We start from the raw sequence: 13566 nt of genomic DNA on the forward strand, positions 1-13566 counted from the left end.
CAGCGCAAGGATTTAAACTTTTATTTGCGCAATGGCCGAGGACACGTTAAGAAATGGGAAAAGAAAGCTTGAGGCTCAATTTGAGATAAGGTGGTGAGCAGATTTGCCCCGTAGACGCGTTAGGGTGAGGCAGCGCGATAACTCCAGCTTGCCAACAATGACGGATTCTGGCCAACATTTTCACACCGTTTGCATTTTCCTCTTAATTCGTAACACCATCTTTATGCCCCCCCCTCTTACCCCCTTCCATGTAGATCTTCATATTCGAGAACAACATCTACTATCGCTCGACGGTGGAGAGCCGCTCCATCCGTCTGGTCTCCTCCGGTAAGGAGGGTGTCATCTTCAATGGCCTCGGCGATTGGCTCTACGAAGGTAAGGTGGAGATTGGCGGCTGAAAAAATGCCTCGTTTGCATTCTGCTCAAACCTTATTGCATCGAAAATGTGGACGACACCACATATGAGTCAAGAAATGAAAAAGAGAGCGAGAGGAGCAAAAGGAGGGCCGGGTGCTGCGTTAGCATCCCGCTAATGAATTTGTATGGGCGCCGTTGGCGTGCACGCTCCGCTCCAGCGATTCATATTGGAGCTGCGTGGCAACGTAGTGGAAGATGGAGACAAACTAGCGCCGACTGTACAACATGCAAGAAGGGCGAGCAAAAGCCACGCCGGCCGCTGCAATCTAATTGAATATAATTGTGCGCCCGCTGTCACAAAAAGGTTACTTGCGGGATTACAAAGTTTTTATTTAGACCGCTCACTTCGATGAGAATCTGGACGACGAGCACAAATTGGACCAAAATCGATCAAGCGATAATTGTAGTTTATTCAGCCACCCATCTTGTTAACTTTGTGCGGTCCTCAAGGGTCTATCCATGGGGGAGGGGGGTCAAGGTCAAGCGGAGGCTCAGGCTGCCTCCGAATAGAAATGAAAATCCGCCTGCCTGTGACTGAGCGGCAGATTTGAGACAAACAGGGCGGCTGAAAAGCTTCGCCAATAATCTCTCGGCCTTGAAGCTCCTCCGGCTCTCGCATCACGGCTTTTGTCTTCCGTGGACGGAGGAGACTGCAAATACAAAAAAACAGGAGTGTGTGCAATTGTCCAACCGCCTTGATGATTCCTGGGCGGCTATTTTAGATCTATGGAGTGAGAGGTAATCGTGAATTATGTCCCTGACGGCCCCTTGTATTCTGCTGAGGCCTGATAAAGGCCAAAAAAAAAAAAGACCTGCCTGACTTTGATTTGAGTCACTTTTGCCTTACGGGTATTTGTGTTCCTGCGGCCGACTTCCAAGTAAAGATGTCAACCTCAGATTTCCTCTCTTTGAAGTGCGGCAGCGTGGGGGTTGGGGGGGCGGCGTTTTTAATAAATTGACAAGATTGCATCGCTGCTGAGGCTCTCGCTGCCGTCTCACCTCCTAATCCCACAGAAGCATCCCTGATGAGATTTTGTGACGCCGTCGCCGCAGTCGGGGCGGAGCGAGCGGCGCTCTGTTCGAATCAATTGTTTTGTTCGTTGCCTCACAAATAAAGACTCGCTCACGCACGGCTGGGAAAAACAAACAGCAAGCTAAAGTCGTTCGTAGGTGAGATAACAAAAAAATAAATAAAACCACGCCATTATTTTGAAAAATTATTCCCCCGAAATTCCATTTGAAATAAGCATCCATCCATTTTCTCTAATCTTCATTCAGGTCACCAATGTAGAGGGGGAATTTTAAAAGAAACACAAAAAAAATAGAACTCTAGGACTTTTGATCATGGAAATCCTCTTTGGACTGTATTAAAGAATTAAAAGTAGTTTTAGCGCCCCCGCAGCACTTGGGTCTGCTCGTTAGGAATCTGAAGGGTTCACTGTCATTTATCAAGAAGACAAAAAGGATTGAAAATTAAATTGGCTGCTTTAATGATGCTAGTTTTGCTCCACTTGATGTCTTTATTATCTCAAGAAGTGACTCTCAAAAGATAAGAAAATCATATTGCTCAACATGGTGCACCCTGATGAACAAAATCGAGCTCATTGGAATGCACAATAGCGCCGCCGCCTCCGCTAATTGCACCAAATGAGCCCGGTGGCCATTCCTGGACACTTGCCCAACCACGTGCGATCGTTCTCCTTAAAGGCGGAGAGGCCCATTAGAGACCGCCGCGCTCAAGGGTCCTTGAGTCAATCGTCGAGTTGGTCGTGATCAGCAGTTGCGCCTCTCGCGCTTTGAATGGTAGACGCGCGTCGCCGTTTTGAGAAGAGCCAATTAGCCCGAGCTGCCGCTTTGCTCGCCTTTGTTGGGAGTCAAGTGGAAGCCGTGTGGCGACTTGAGCTATTGAGGTGGAAGACTGAATCACAATAAATGTCTTCTTGAACATCTGCATGTCAATGGCAAACCAAGAGAAACACAGACGTGAGAACAACAGCAAGGTTAGGCAGTAAAGAGGAAAAAATAAATAAATAAATAAATAGACACACCACAGTCTAACGCATTTTTTTCTATTTCACGACAATCGTCTTTTGCCATTTAGTGGTTCCCTTTTGGCCTTTTCAGTACTTTTACAGTTTTAGCGATGATTGATTGTGTCAAGATTTGTGTGTATGTTCTGCAAGAAGCAAGAGCCGGGAGCAAAGCTTGCTAGAAATATTGGAGAAGCTGAAGCGCAAAGGTCATCAAGGGCACAGCTCAAAAACGGAGAACATCTCGTTTGTCGAGCTAACAAAAGTCACACGTAAGCAGTTCAGGACGAGGATGAGTATTTGCTGCCGATGACGTCTTTCCACCAGGGGGCGCACTTGCTAATGTGCTCAACGCAAGTCAAATATGACTTCTGTTACGTCACAACGTACTTTGAGTTGCACGTTAGCCATGTCACGATCCCATGTTTTGATCTCATGATATTTCAGAGGAGATTTTCCGTTCCCACGTGGCCCACTGGTGGTCTCCGGATGGCGCTCGGCTGGCGTACGCCACCATCAACGACACCTTGGTGCCCAAAATGGAGCTGCCCATGTTCACCGGAATGCCCTACCCGACGGGCAAGGAGTACCACTACCCCAAGGTTGCTTCCAGTCGTCTTCAATTTTCTCGTTCTATTTGGCTAGAATAAACGCATTTGCGTCCAGGCGGGCGAGGAGAACCCGACGATCACCTTGTACGTGGTCAACCTGAACGGGCCTCTTCACACTATCGAGATGAGGAGACCCGACGACCCCCGACTGAGGCAAGGCGAGAGCCTCGCATCAGGTGACCGCCGCCTCGTTTCAACAAGGCTGATGAGGGCGTTGCGGGTGTACCTTGCAGTGAGTTCTACGTGACCATGGTCAAGTGGGCCACCGCCACCAAACTGGCGGTCAACTGGCTCAACCGAGCGCAGAACATCTCCATGCTGACTCTGTGCCAGGCCACTACGGGGGTCTGCACCAAGGTCGGACTTTAGCATCAATGGGGCACAGCTATTGAAAATGAGCTCTAAACAACTCCACTGTTCTCTCCAGAAACACGAAGATGAAAGCGATGGATGGCTTTACCGGCAGGTGAGAACGTCAGGAGCCGGGCACGTGACTTTTCCAGTCAAAATGATTTCCTTCACCCGCTCGTCTTTCAGAACGAGGTGCCTCTCTTCTCTAAAGATGGCCTCAAGTTGTTCTTCACCAGGGCCATCCCGCAAGGTGGCCGTGGAAAGTTCTTCCACATTTCCATGTCCATTTCGCAGGTACAAATCAGCTTGTCTATTTCAATGCTTCAGAGTGTTTGGGATCTGACTATTTCCCGGTTTGTACAACTTAAAATGTCCAATTTTTGTTTGCAGCCGAACACCAGCGCCGACACCCTGCAGTCCATCACGTCTGGTGACTGGGACGTCACCAAGGTCTTGGCCTACGATGAGCAAAGCCAGCGCATGTGAGTCGGCATTCGCTTAGTGAACGTCAGCCCGCCGTGATCGGCAGGATACGAGCCCCCGATTCTGAAGGAGCCTTGTTTCATCATTCCAGATACTTCCTGAGTACAGAAGATGGTCCAAAGCGTCGGCATCTTTACAGGTGCCTTTCCTGCACTTCCCAGGGCCAAAACGAGACTCAAACATTTTTTTTTTTGTCGTCAGCGCTGACACCTTCGGGTCGTTCAACCGCCGTTGCCTGTCGTGCGGGCTGCCTGACGCGTGCGGCTACGTCGCCGGCTCCTTCTGCCACAACATGAGCTACTTCCTTCTCCACTGCCAAGGTGTTGTTGAAGATCCATTTTGTTCTGCAACTATATCAGGTTTACAGAATAGCATTGCGAGTATCCAATCATCATCTGTCGTCGGGGGAAATGAGATTCCTCGAGGAAAGCGCTTTCCGTCGGCCCACTGGGGCGCCTGTAAAAATGATTTGATAAAGTCGTGACATCATCACGGTCACAGCGGGACTGCGAGCGCGGCTACAAGAACAAGTGTGACCTGTGCTCCCAATTTATTAAGAGCAGCACTCCACTCATTTCTTTGTCTGCGGAGATGTTGTCTTGCCACTTTCCTAAAAGGAACAAAGTTGTTTTTGCCACCTTTACCTACAAGGTCTTGGTGTGTTTATTTCTTTCCACAAACCAGAACCAAACATTCACGTTGCGACACACGGACGTCTGAAGCTCAGCACGGCTACAATTTGTCAACACATTTTATCGCCATGCTCCATCTAGGTCCGGATGTGCCGTTCGTGTCCATTTACAAGACGCAGACGGATCGCAAAGAGGTGGATGCCCATGTCGACGTGGAGACGCGGGACAGATCCAGTGAGTAATCGAGCGTGTATAGAACACAAGCCTTTATAGCCCAATAACAACATTCACGATGTTTGTCCACTCTTGAGGTAATCTGATTACTCCTCTCAAAGGATACCTTCTCATGAAATTACAAGCGTACGTGAGCCATGTAATCATATTTTTCCCCTCCGGTTGCTCGAATACTGATGTTCGATCGATTCTCCTGCTGCACTTCGTACTGGAACAAAAGTATTGTGATGCAGGACTTTTGAATTCCACTGACTCCTTCTTGTGCTTTGTGGTGCTCAGGTATGGTGGAGGTGTACAAAGTGGAGAGCAACCAGCCGCTGAGGTGGACGCTGGATAACATGCAGACGCCCATCGCGGAGTTCCGGGATGTCGGCGTTGACGATTACAGTGCGTCGTGTGAAAACGCCCCGTGCGGCTCCATACTGTTTTCGTAACCCATCTTGTGTTTGGTCTTGTGTTTCTCAGCGTTAGCCATGCAGATCCTCAAACCTGCCGGCTTTGTGGAGTCGGCCAGCTATCCTCTCGTGCTGCTCATGTATGTGCCGCGTGTGCGCTTTGCGGACGGATCAAGTGTGTGCAGCAACGTGCAAAATGGTTGATTGTGCCGGCGCAGCGACAGCACACCCGGTGGCCAGAGCGTGTCAGAGCGCTTCCGCCTGGACTGGGCCACGGTGCTGGTGAGCAGCTTCGGCGTGGTGGCGGCGCGCTGCGACGGGCGGGGCGGCGGCTTCCGGGGCACCGACCTGCTGCAGCGCATCCAGAAGCGGCCCGGCGCCCTGGAGGAGCTGGACCAGAGGCAGGCCATCAAGTGGGTGCGGCCGACAAATTCCAGGCATGTTGCCCATCGACATATCTGACGCCTTTGTGTTTGCGGCAGCATCATTCTGAAGGAGCCCTATATCGACAAGACCCGAGTGGGAGTCTTCGGACAGGTAAGCGTCGTCTTGATCTGAGGACTCGGTTGTGTGATTCTCAACCACCAGGACCGCAGATGTTCCAAAGCACAATTTGAACCCTTCTTGTGGAGACTTTTGAGACTAACCCTACCACAGTGAATTAAGACAATGCTAAGAATGCTAACCGTCTGTCTTGTGCTATCGTAGGAGTACGGCGGTTACGTCACTAGCTTGTTGCTAAGCGGCGACCTATCTCCTGCCAGATGTGGCGCCGTCCTCTCGCCTATCACAGACTTTGAATTATACGGTGAGGATCCTTTTTTGATTTCAAACCGCTGCCAGTCCAGGGTATAGCTAATGCTAATGCGTCTCCTTTTGTTCCAGCTTCCGCCTTTTCCGAGCGCTACCTGGGGATGCCCAAACCCGACCCTCGCGCTTATGCGGTACTCACGCCTCAATTCCATCGATGACCTTTTTGCCTTGCTTACTGTGTCCTGCTTTTCACACCATGTCCTTTGGTGTCTGCTCACCGGTCAGATGGCCAACCTGGCGCACCGAGCGGCTCAGTTCCTAGACAAGAAGTTCCTCATCATCCATCCGACGGCGGACGGTAAGAAAGCCACGCAGTCGCCGGCCGGTGTACCAACATGCTGAATTTAGCTTTTTTTATCTTTCCTGCAGAAAAAGTTCACTTCCAGCATTCGGCCAAACTTATTGCTCAGCTCATCCACGAAAAGGCCAACTACACCTTACAGGTAACCAACCAGCACAAATGACATTGAGATTTTTGCTTTCATGTCCGTAACAGGAAGAGAACATTTAGCTTTTTAAATAAACAGCAAAGTGACTCGTTTTGTTCATTGTGAATTACGGCTAGTCCCCGAACCCTGACAGATAGCCATATTTTTCCGATATGTTCTCCTCAGATCTACCCGGACGAGGGCCACTTCATCCGCAACGAGGCCACTCGGCAGCACCTCAGCCAATCGCTGGTCAACTTCTTCGAGGAGTGCTTCAGACTACCCGAGCACCTTTTGGACGACGAGCTGGACGACGACGATGAAGACGAGGGTTAGGGTTAGCCCGGACCGCACCCGGACTGCCGCCCCTCGCTCCTTGCACGCCCCTAAAAAACGACTAGCCACCCCACCGCGCCCACCCCGGATGAGTCCTGGGTTTTACGCATCTACGTGGACCTCGCGCTGGACTTGAGACTGCCTCCGAAGCAGTCGAGGATCACCTCCATCTCTCAACTTGTCCGCGAAAGCCCAAACTGTTCCCAGAGACACACTCGGGAATATTCCGATGGACGAGCTCTCACGTGGACTTGACGCTCGCAGAAGGGGACGCGTCAAATCTTGTATTATATCGAAGTGATGAAACTGCATTTTATGGGACTTGGGTGGCAATTTTCTAAAGTTGTGATGAACTTTTCATGTTGCACTGTGTTCTCTAATTTCTCTTTTGTTGTCGATTGTTCACGATGTTTGTAAAATAGCACACGATAAAATGTTTCCACCGTGTAATTGTGAAATGGTTGGGGAAGATGACATTTCCTCACTTTTGTCACCATACTGCCTTCGTTTGTCACAAAGATATTTACGTCACAATGCATTCATGAGCAAGCGCACTTCATAAAGCTATCTTGAATCCTTAAAATGTTACTGGTGATATTTCTGGAATGATTGTTTTGATAATTGGAGAGCTTTTTTAGTTGTTTTTACTGTGTCAGTGAATATGAGCTACATGAGCACAAGGCTAACGTGTACAGAGTTAGTAAACAAAGGTCAAGACAATAGTGTTGAGTTAAAGTTAAATTCACTAGCGTCATTTTCTTTCCATCGTCTTCTTTTCTTTCATTACATATTAATAATATTGCCGCACTGTCTGTTTGACATCTTGAATGTTCCTTCACAGAAACCATTGATTCTATTTCCACGTTGTGAGATGAGCCTCTCTGCCATGTAAATGTTACTCAAAGAAAGACCATATTTTATAAGTATGTCAATGCAACTATGGAAAATGGAAATAAGCAGATCAATATTCGGATTCAATAAACACCTTTTTAATCAATTGGCTTCATCGTTAAATGTGTTTGTGGTTGATGACACAATGCAGTCTCATGGCCACCAAAATAAAACTGTTGACAAATGATTTTGATTGTATGATTGTATTGGAATGTTGACTAGAATCATTAACTTTGTTAAAACCTTCCACCTTGACTCGTGGAAACTTTCCACATTCGGTTGTTGAAAGTTTCCAGATGTGGAAACACTCTTGCTTAGTTGTCTAAAATGCTCCATTAGTATCTAGTGAGTGAACAAAAAGAACGAATCTTTTCAGTGAATAACTTCTTAAAGCGATTCGTTCTTTTTACAGTTCATATGACTTTAACCAGTAGGTGTCAGTAATGCGCATTGAAGCTGGTGCCACCACGCCGTAAAACAAAACGAAAAAGAAAATGACGTAACTTCCTGTTTACGAACGAGTCGTGAATTGCATTTCCTGTTCGCCAACTGAACGGATCTGTGAGTGAACGAGTCAGTGAGTAATTTGAGTTTCCAGTTCATCGCGAGAACGGATCAGTGAGGGAACGAATCCTGACTTTACCGTTCGCGAACGAGATAATGGGTGAACTGTCTTCCCGTGCATCAACGGATCAGTCAGTGAATGTGTTGCGTCTCCTGGCGTGAACTATGGAAGCCAGAATGTCGATTCACGATTTGCCAAGGAAAGAAAGAACTTATGCACGTTTTCTCCAAGCTAACGGCTAACTTTATTGCATGAAGGGATGCGCCGTTGTGCAAAAACGGGGAGATTATGCTTCTCTTTGGGTAATCTTGATTTTATAAGTTTAACTTACAAAATTAAAGTCCCAATGATCGTGAGCAGCAGCGGAGCCCCATTCAACCCCTTACACTGAGTGCCAAGCAGGGAAGAAATGGGTACCATTGTTATAATGGTCACTGGTATGACCCGGCCGGGGGTTTGAACCCACAACCTCCCACTCTCAGGGCGGACACTCTAACACAAGGCCACTGAGCTGGTAAATACTGCTGTATAGTAGTATAACACTTATAGTTGTTTTTAAATAACGTGTATGCATATATACGCCTATTGTTATCCAATATATCTACTGCAATTTCACATTAGATTGCTGGTTTGAGATTTACTTGTATTATTATTATTATTTTAATAAACATTAAAACCTGTTAAAACTTGTCTGGTGTTTTATTCCTTGTTTTTATTTTTTTGGGCATGAAAACAAAAAAAGGATCCATAAAACTATGTATATTCCATGAAATGCAAATCGCTCACGTGACGTCATTTTCTTCTTCGTTTTGTTTTACGGCGAGGTGGCACCAGCTTCAATGGGCATTACTTACACCTACTGGTTGAAATCATATGAACTTTTTAGAACAACAAACTGCGCATGCGCGGTGGCCATAATGCTTTCGCTGGGTAGAAGCTTGTAAACGGCAGGAATTTACAGTACCTAATGTCACCAAGGACACATATATATGCATACATATATATAATTGACAATTATACTCAAAGCATCCCCTGATCTTAAGCTCCCAAGAGAGCAAGGAAAAACTCACAAAACTAAAACTAAAAGAAAGAAATAGTCGCATCATTTTATTTCATCGTATTTATATATTTATCATAAATGTATTATTTATTCATACGAAGGCCGGTCCGCGAAAATATTTCTGACACGTAACCGGTCCGTGGCGCAAAAATTGTTGGAGACCAGTCTATTCGCTTGTGAGCTACTCAATAAATACATATATAGTCCAAGCGTTATGAGCGTGGCTAACATAGTGTAGTGGTTAGTGTTCAGGTCTCTGAACCCAGCGATGCGGGTTCGAATTACAGTGGGGCCTTAAAATTTTTTCACAGAAAATTTTCAACATAGTTACTCGTGTGCTGCCCCATATAACCATACGCCTCCCTAAAATTTAGGGTTAGAGCTAGGATTAGGGTTAGAGTTAGTGTTCGGGTTATGGCTAGGGTTAGGGTTTGAGCTAAGGTTAGCGTTAGAGCTTGAGTTAGTGGTAGGGTTAGGATTAGAGCTGGAGCTAGGGTTAGAGTTGGAGCTAGGGTTAGAGCTGGAGCTAGGGTTAGAGCTGGAGCTAGGGTTAGGGTTAGAGCTGGAGCTAGGGTTAGGGTTACAGCTGGAGCTAGGGTTAGAGTTAGAGCGAGGGTTAAAGCTGGAGCTAGGGTTAGGGTTATGGTTAGAGCTGGAGCTAGGGTTAGAGCTGGAGCTAGGGTTAGGGTTAGAGCTAGGGTTAGGGTTAGAGCTGGAGCTAGGGTTAGAGTTAGAGCTAGGGTTAGAGCTGGAGCTAGGGTTAGGGTTAGAGCTGGAGCTAAGGTTAGGGTTAGCGCTGGAGCTAGGGTTAGGGTTGGAGCTAGGGTTAGGGTTAGGTTTAGAGTTGGAGCTAGGGTTAGAGCTGGAGTTAGAGCTAGGGTTAGAGCTGGAGCTAGGGTTAGGTTTAGAGCTGGAGCTAGGGTTAGAGTTGGAGCTAGGGTTAGAGCTGGAGCTAGGGTTAGGGTTAGAGCTGGAGCTAGGGTTAGAGCTAGGGTTAGGGTTAGGGTTAGAGCTAGGGTTAGAGTTGGAGCTAGGGTTAGAGCTGGAGTTAGAGCTAGGGTTAGAGCTGGAGCTAGGGTTAGGGTTAGAGCTGGAGCTAGGGTTAGAGTTGGAGCTAGGGTTAGAGCTGGAGCTAGGGTTAGGGTTAGAGCTGGAGCTAGGGTTAGAGCTAGGGTTAGGGTTAGGGTTAGAGCTGGAGCTAGGGTTAGGGTTAGCGCTGGAGCTAAGGTTAGGGTTAGCGCTGGAGCTAGGGTTAGAGTTGGAGCTGGAGCTAGGTTTAGGGTTAGAGCTGGAGCTAGGGTTTGAGTTAGAGCTAGGGTTAGGGGTTAGGGTTAGGCTTAGAGCTGGAGCTAGGCTTAGTGTTAGAGCTGGAGCTAAGGTTAGGGTTAGCGCTGGAGCTAGGGTTAGGGTTAGAGTTGGAGCTGGAGCTAGGGTTAGGGTTAGAGCTAGGGTCAGGGTTAGGGTTAGAGTTGGAGCTAGGGTTAGAGGTGGAGCTAGGGTTAGGGTTAGAGCTGGAGCTAGCGTTAGGGTTAGAGCTAGGGTTAGAGCTGAAGCTAGTGTTAGAGTTAGCACAAGGGTTAGGTTTGGAGTTAGGGTTAGCGTTAGGGCTAGGGTCTATAAGACCACATATATTCCAAGCAATGTGAGCAACGGTTCAGTAGTCTAGTGGTTAGTGCTCTGGACTCTCACCCCAGTGACCCGGGTTCAAATCCCAGTGCGACCTAAAATATTTTATCATAGAAATAGTTGCAACACAGTTGGTCGTGTGCTGCCCCGTATAGCAATTATATTTGCTTGTGAGCTGCTCCATGAAACCATACAGATTCCATTCGTGGTGAACGAGGGTTCCACAGTGCAGTGGTTAGTGCTCTGGACTCTCACCCCAGTGACCCGGGTTCTAATCCCAGTGAAACCTAACATGTTTTATCATAGCAAAACACTTTGCAACACAGTTTCTTGTGTGCTGCCCCATATAGCCATTATAACTATTTACTTGTGAGCTGCTCAATAAAACCATATATATTCCATTCAATGTGAGCGAGGGTTCCATAAGTGTCAAGCGCTACTCCTCGGGGGTGCATTCTAATATGTTTTCCAAGTGACCCTCGTTAAGCGCAGGTGCGTGAAAAGTTTTAGCTTCTTTCACGTTCAAAAGGAGCTAAAAGTTTTCACGCACCTGCACTTAACGAGGGAATCACACGGACACTCCATTAGGTACACTGCCATTTTCAAGTGAACCTAATAAAAGGCCACTTTATTAGGGAAATATCATGGTCAAAGGTCACAGGTGTCAAGCTCCAGTCCTCGGGGCCGCGTTCCAACATGTTTTCAAAGTGACCCTCGTTAAGCGCAGGTGCGTGAAAAGTTTTAGCTTCTTTCACGTTCAAAAGGAGCTAAAAGTTTTCACGCACCTGCACTTAACGAGGGAATCACACGGACACTCCATTAGGTACACTGCCATTTTCAAGTGAACCTAATAAAAGGCCACTTTATTAGGGAAATATCATGGTCAAAGGTCACAGGTGTCAAGCTCCAGTCCTCGGGGCCGCGTTCCAACATGTTTTCAAAGTGACCCTCGTTAAGCGCAGGTGCGTGAAAAGTTTTAGCTTCTTTCACGTTCAAAAGGAGCTAAAAGTTTTCACGCACCTGCACTTAACGAGGGAATCACACGGACACTCCATTAGGTACACCGCCATTTTTAAGTGAACCTAATAACAGGCCACTTTCTTAGGGAAATATCATGGTCAAAGGTGTCAAGCTCTAGTCCTCGGGGCCGCGTTCCAACATGTTTTCCAAGTGACCCTCGTTAAGCGCAGGTGCGTGAAAAGTTTTAGCTTCTTTCACGTTCAAAAGGAGCTAAAAGTTTTCACGCACCTGCACTTAACGAAGGAATCACACGGACACTCCATTAGGTACACTGCCATTTTCAAGTGAACCTAATAAAAGGCCACTTTATTAGGGAAATATCATGGTCAAAGGTCACAGGTGTCAAGCTCCAGTCCTCGGGGCCGCGTTCCAACATGTTTTCAAAGTGACCCTCGTTAAGCGCAGGTGCGTGAAAAGTTTTAGCTTCTTTCACGTTCAAAAGGAGCTAAAAGTTTTCACGCACCTGCACTTAACGAGGGAATCACACGGACACTCCATTAGGTACACCACCATTTTTAAGTGTACCTAATAACAGGCCTCTTTCTTAGGGAAATATCATGGTCAAAGGTCACAGGTGTCAAGCTCTAGTCCTCGGGGCCGCGTTCCAACATGTTTTCCAAGTGACCCTCGTTAAGCGCAGGTGCGTGAAAAGTTTTAGCTTCTTTCACGTTCAAAAGGAGCTAAAAGTTTTCACGCACCTGCACTTAACGAGGGAATCACACGGACACTCCATTAGGTACACCGCCATTTTCAAGTGAACCTAATAAAAGGCCACTTTATTAGGGAAATATCATGGTCAAAGGTCACAGGTGTCAAGCTCCAGTCCTCGGGGCCGCGTTCCAACATGTTTTCAAAGTGACCCTCGTTAAGCGCAGGTGCGTGAAAAGTTTTAGCTTCTTTCACGTTCAAAAGGAGCTAAAAGTTTTCACGCACCTGCACTTAACGAGGGAATCACATGGACACTCCATTAGGTACACCGCCATTTTCAAGTGAACTTAATAAAAGGCCACTTTATTAGGGAAATATCATGGTCAAAGATCACAGGTGTCAAGCTCCAGTCCTCGGGGCCGCGTTCCAACATGTTTTCAAAGTGACCCTCGTTAAGCGCAGGTGCGTGAAAAGTTTTAGCTTCTTTCACGTTCAAAAGGAGCTAAAAGTTTTCACGCACCTGCACTTAACGAGGGAATCACACGGACACTCCATTAGGTACACCGCCATTTTCAAGTGTACCTAATAACAGGCCACTTTATTAGGGAAATATCATGGTCAAAGGTCACATGTATCAAGCTCTAGTCCTCGGGCCCGCGTTCCAATATGTTTTCCAAGTTACCCTCGTTAAACACACCTGCGTGAAAAGATTTAGCTTAGTTTCACGTCCTCGGGAGCTAAAACTTTTCACGCAGGTGCACTTAACGAGGGAATCTTGGAAAACATGTTGGAATGCGGCCCCGAGGACTAGAGCTGCCTGTTATTAGGTACACTTGAAAATGGCGGTGTACCCAATGGAATGTCCAAGTGACGTCACAGATCAAACAGCCAATCAGAAAGTGGGGGTAAGGGCAGGTGTGGCACTTTTCACTTTCCGTGAAGCTTTGACCATGATTTTTGATTATTTGATTTATAAAAAACTAAATAAAAAGGAACAGTGTGTGTATGTGTTTGCAATTGCAAACT

General features: G+C 47.1%; 1 protein-coding gene across 4 annotated transcripts in view; it reads left to right on the forward strand.

Moving 5' to 3' along the window:
- The window catches only part of LOC148380927 (A-type potassium channel modulatory protein DPP6-like), a 42253-nt gene extending 34526 nt beyond the window's left edge, over positions 1-7727 (forward strand). For all 4 annotated transcript variants that reach the window (XM_088363835.1, XM_088363833.1, XM_088363834.1 and 1 more), the window contains exons 8-26: positions 255-375; positions 2895-3049; positions 3114-3211; positions 3292-3415; positions 3486-3524; positions 3596-3703; positions 3800-3891; positions 3984-4031; positions 4094-4212; positions 4666-4758; positions 5038-5145; positions 5224-5293; positions 5372-5566; positions 5636-5690; positions 5862-5961; positions 6039-6097; positions 6192-6264; positions 6336-6409; positions 6581-7727. In XM_088363835.1, the coding sequence (XP_088219961.1) occupies positions 255-375; positions 2895-3049; positions 3114-3211; positions 3292-3415; positions 3486-3524; positions 3596-3703; positions 3800-3891; positions 3984-4031; positions 4094-4212; positions 4666-4758; positions 5038-5145; positions 5224-5293; positions 5372-5566; positions 5636-5690; positions 5862-5961; positions 6039-6097; positions 6192-6264; positions 6336-6409; positions 6581-6730 (1881 nt within the window). In that variant the 3' untranslated portion in view covers positions 6731-7727. The remainder of the gene's footprint in view (positions 1-254; positions 376-2894; positions 3050-3113; positions 3212-3291; positions 3416-3485; positions 3525-3595; positions 3704-3799; positions 3892-3983; positions 4032-4093; positions 4213-4665; positions 4759-5037; positions 5146-5223; positions 5294-5371; positions 5567-5635; positions 5691-5861; positions 5962-6038; positions 6098-6191; positions 6265-6335; positions 6410-6580) is intronic.
- Positions 7728-13566: the final 5839 nt, after the last annotated feature.

This window comes from Syngnathus floridae, chromosome 20, assembly GCF_059516105.1.
Source record: "Syngnathus floridae isolate MCC-2025c chromosome 20, RoL_Sflo_1.0, whole genome shotgun sequence".
In the NCBI taxonomy this organism is placed as follows: Eukaryota; Metazoa; Chordata; class Actinopteri; order Syngnathiformes; family Syngnathidae; genus Syngnathus; species Syngnathus floridae.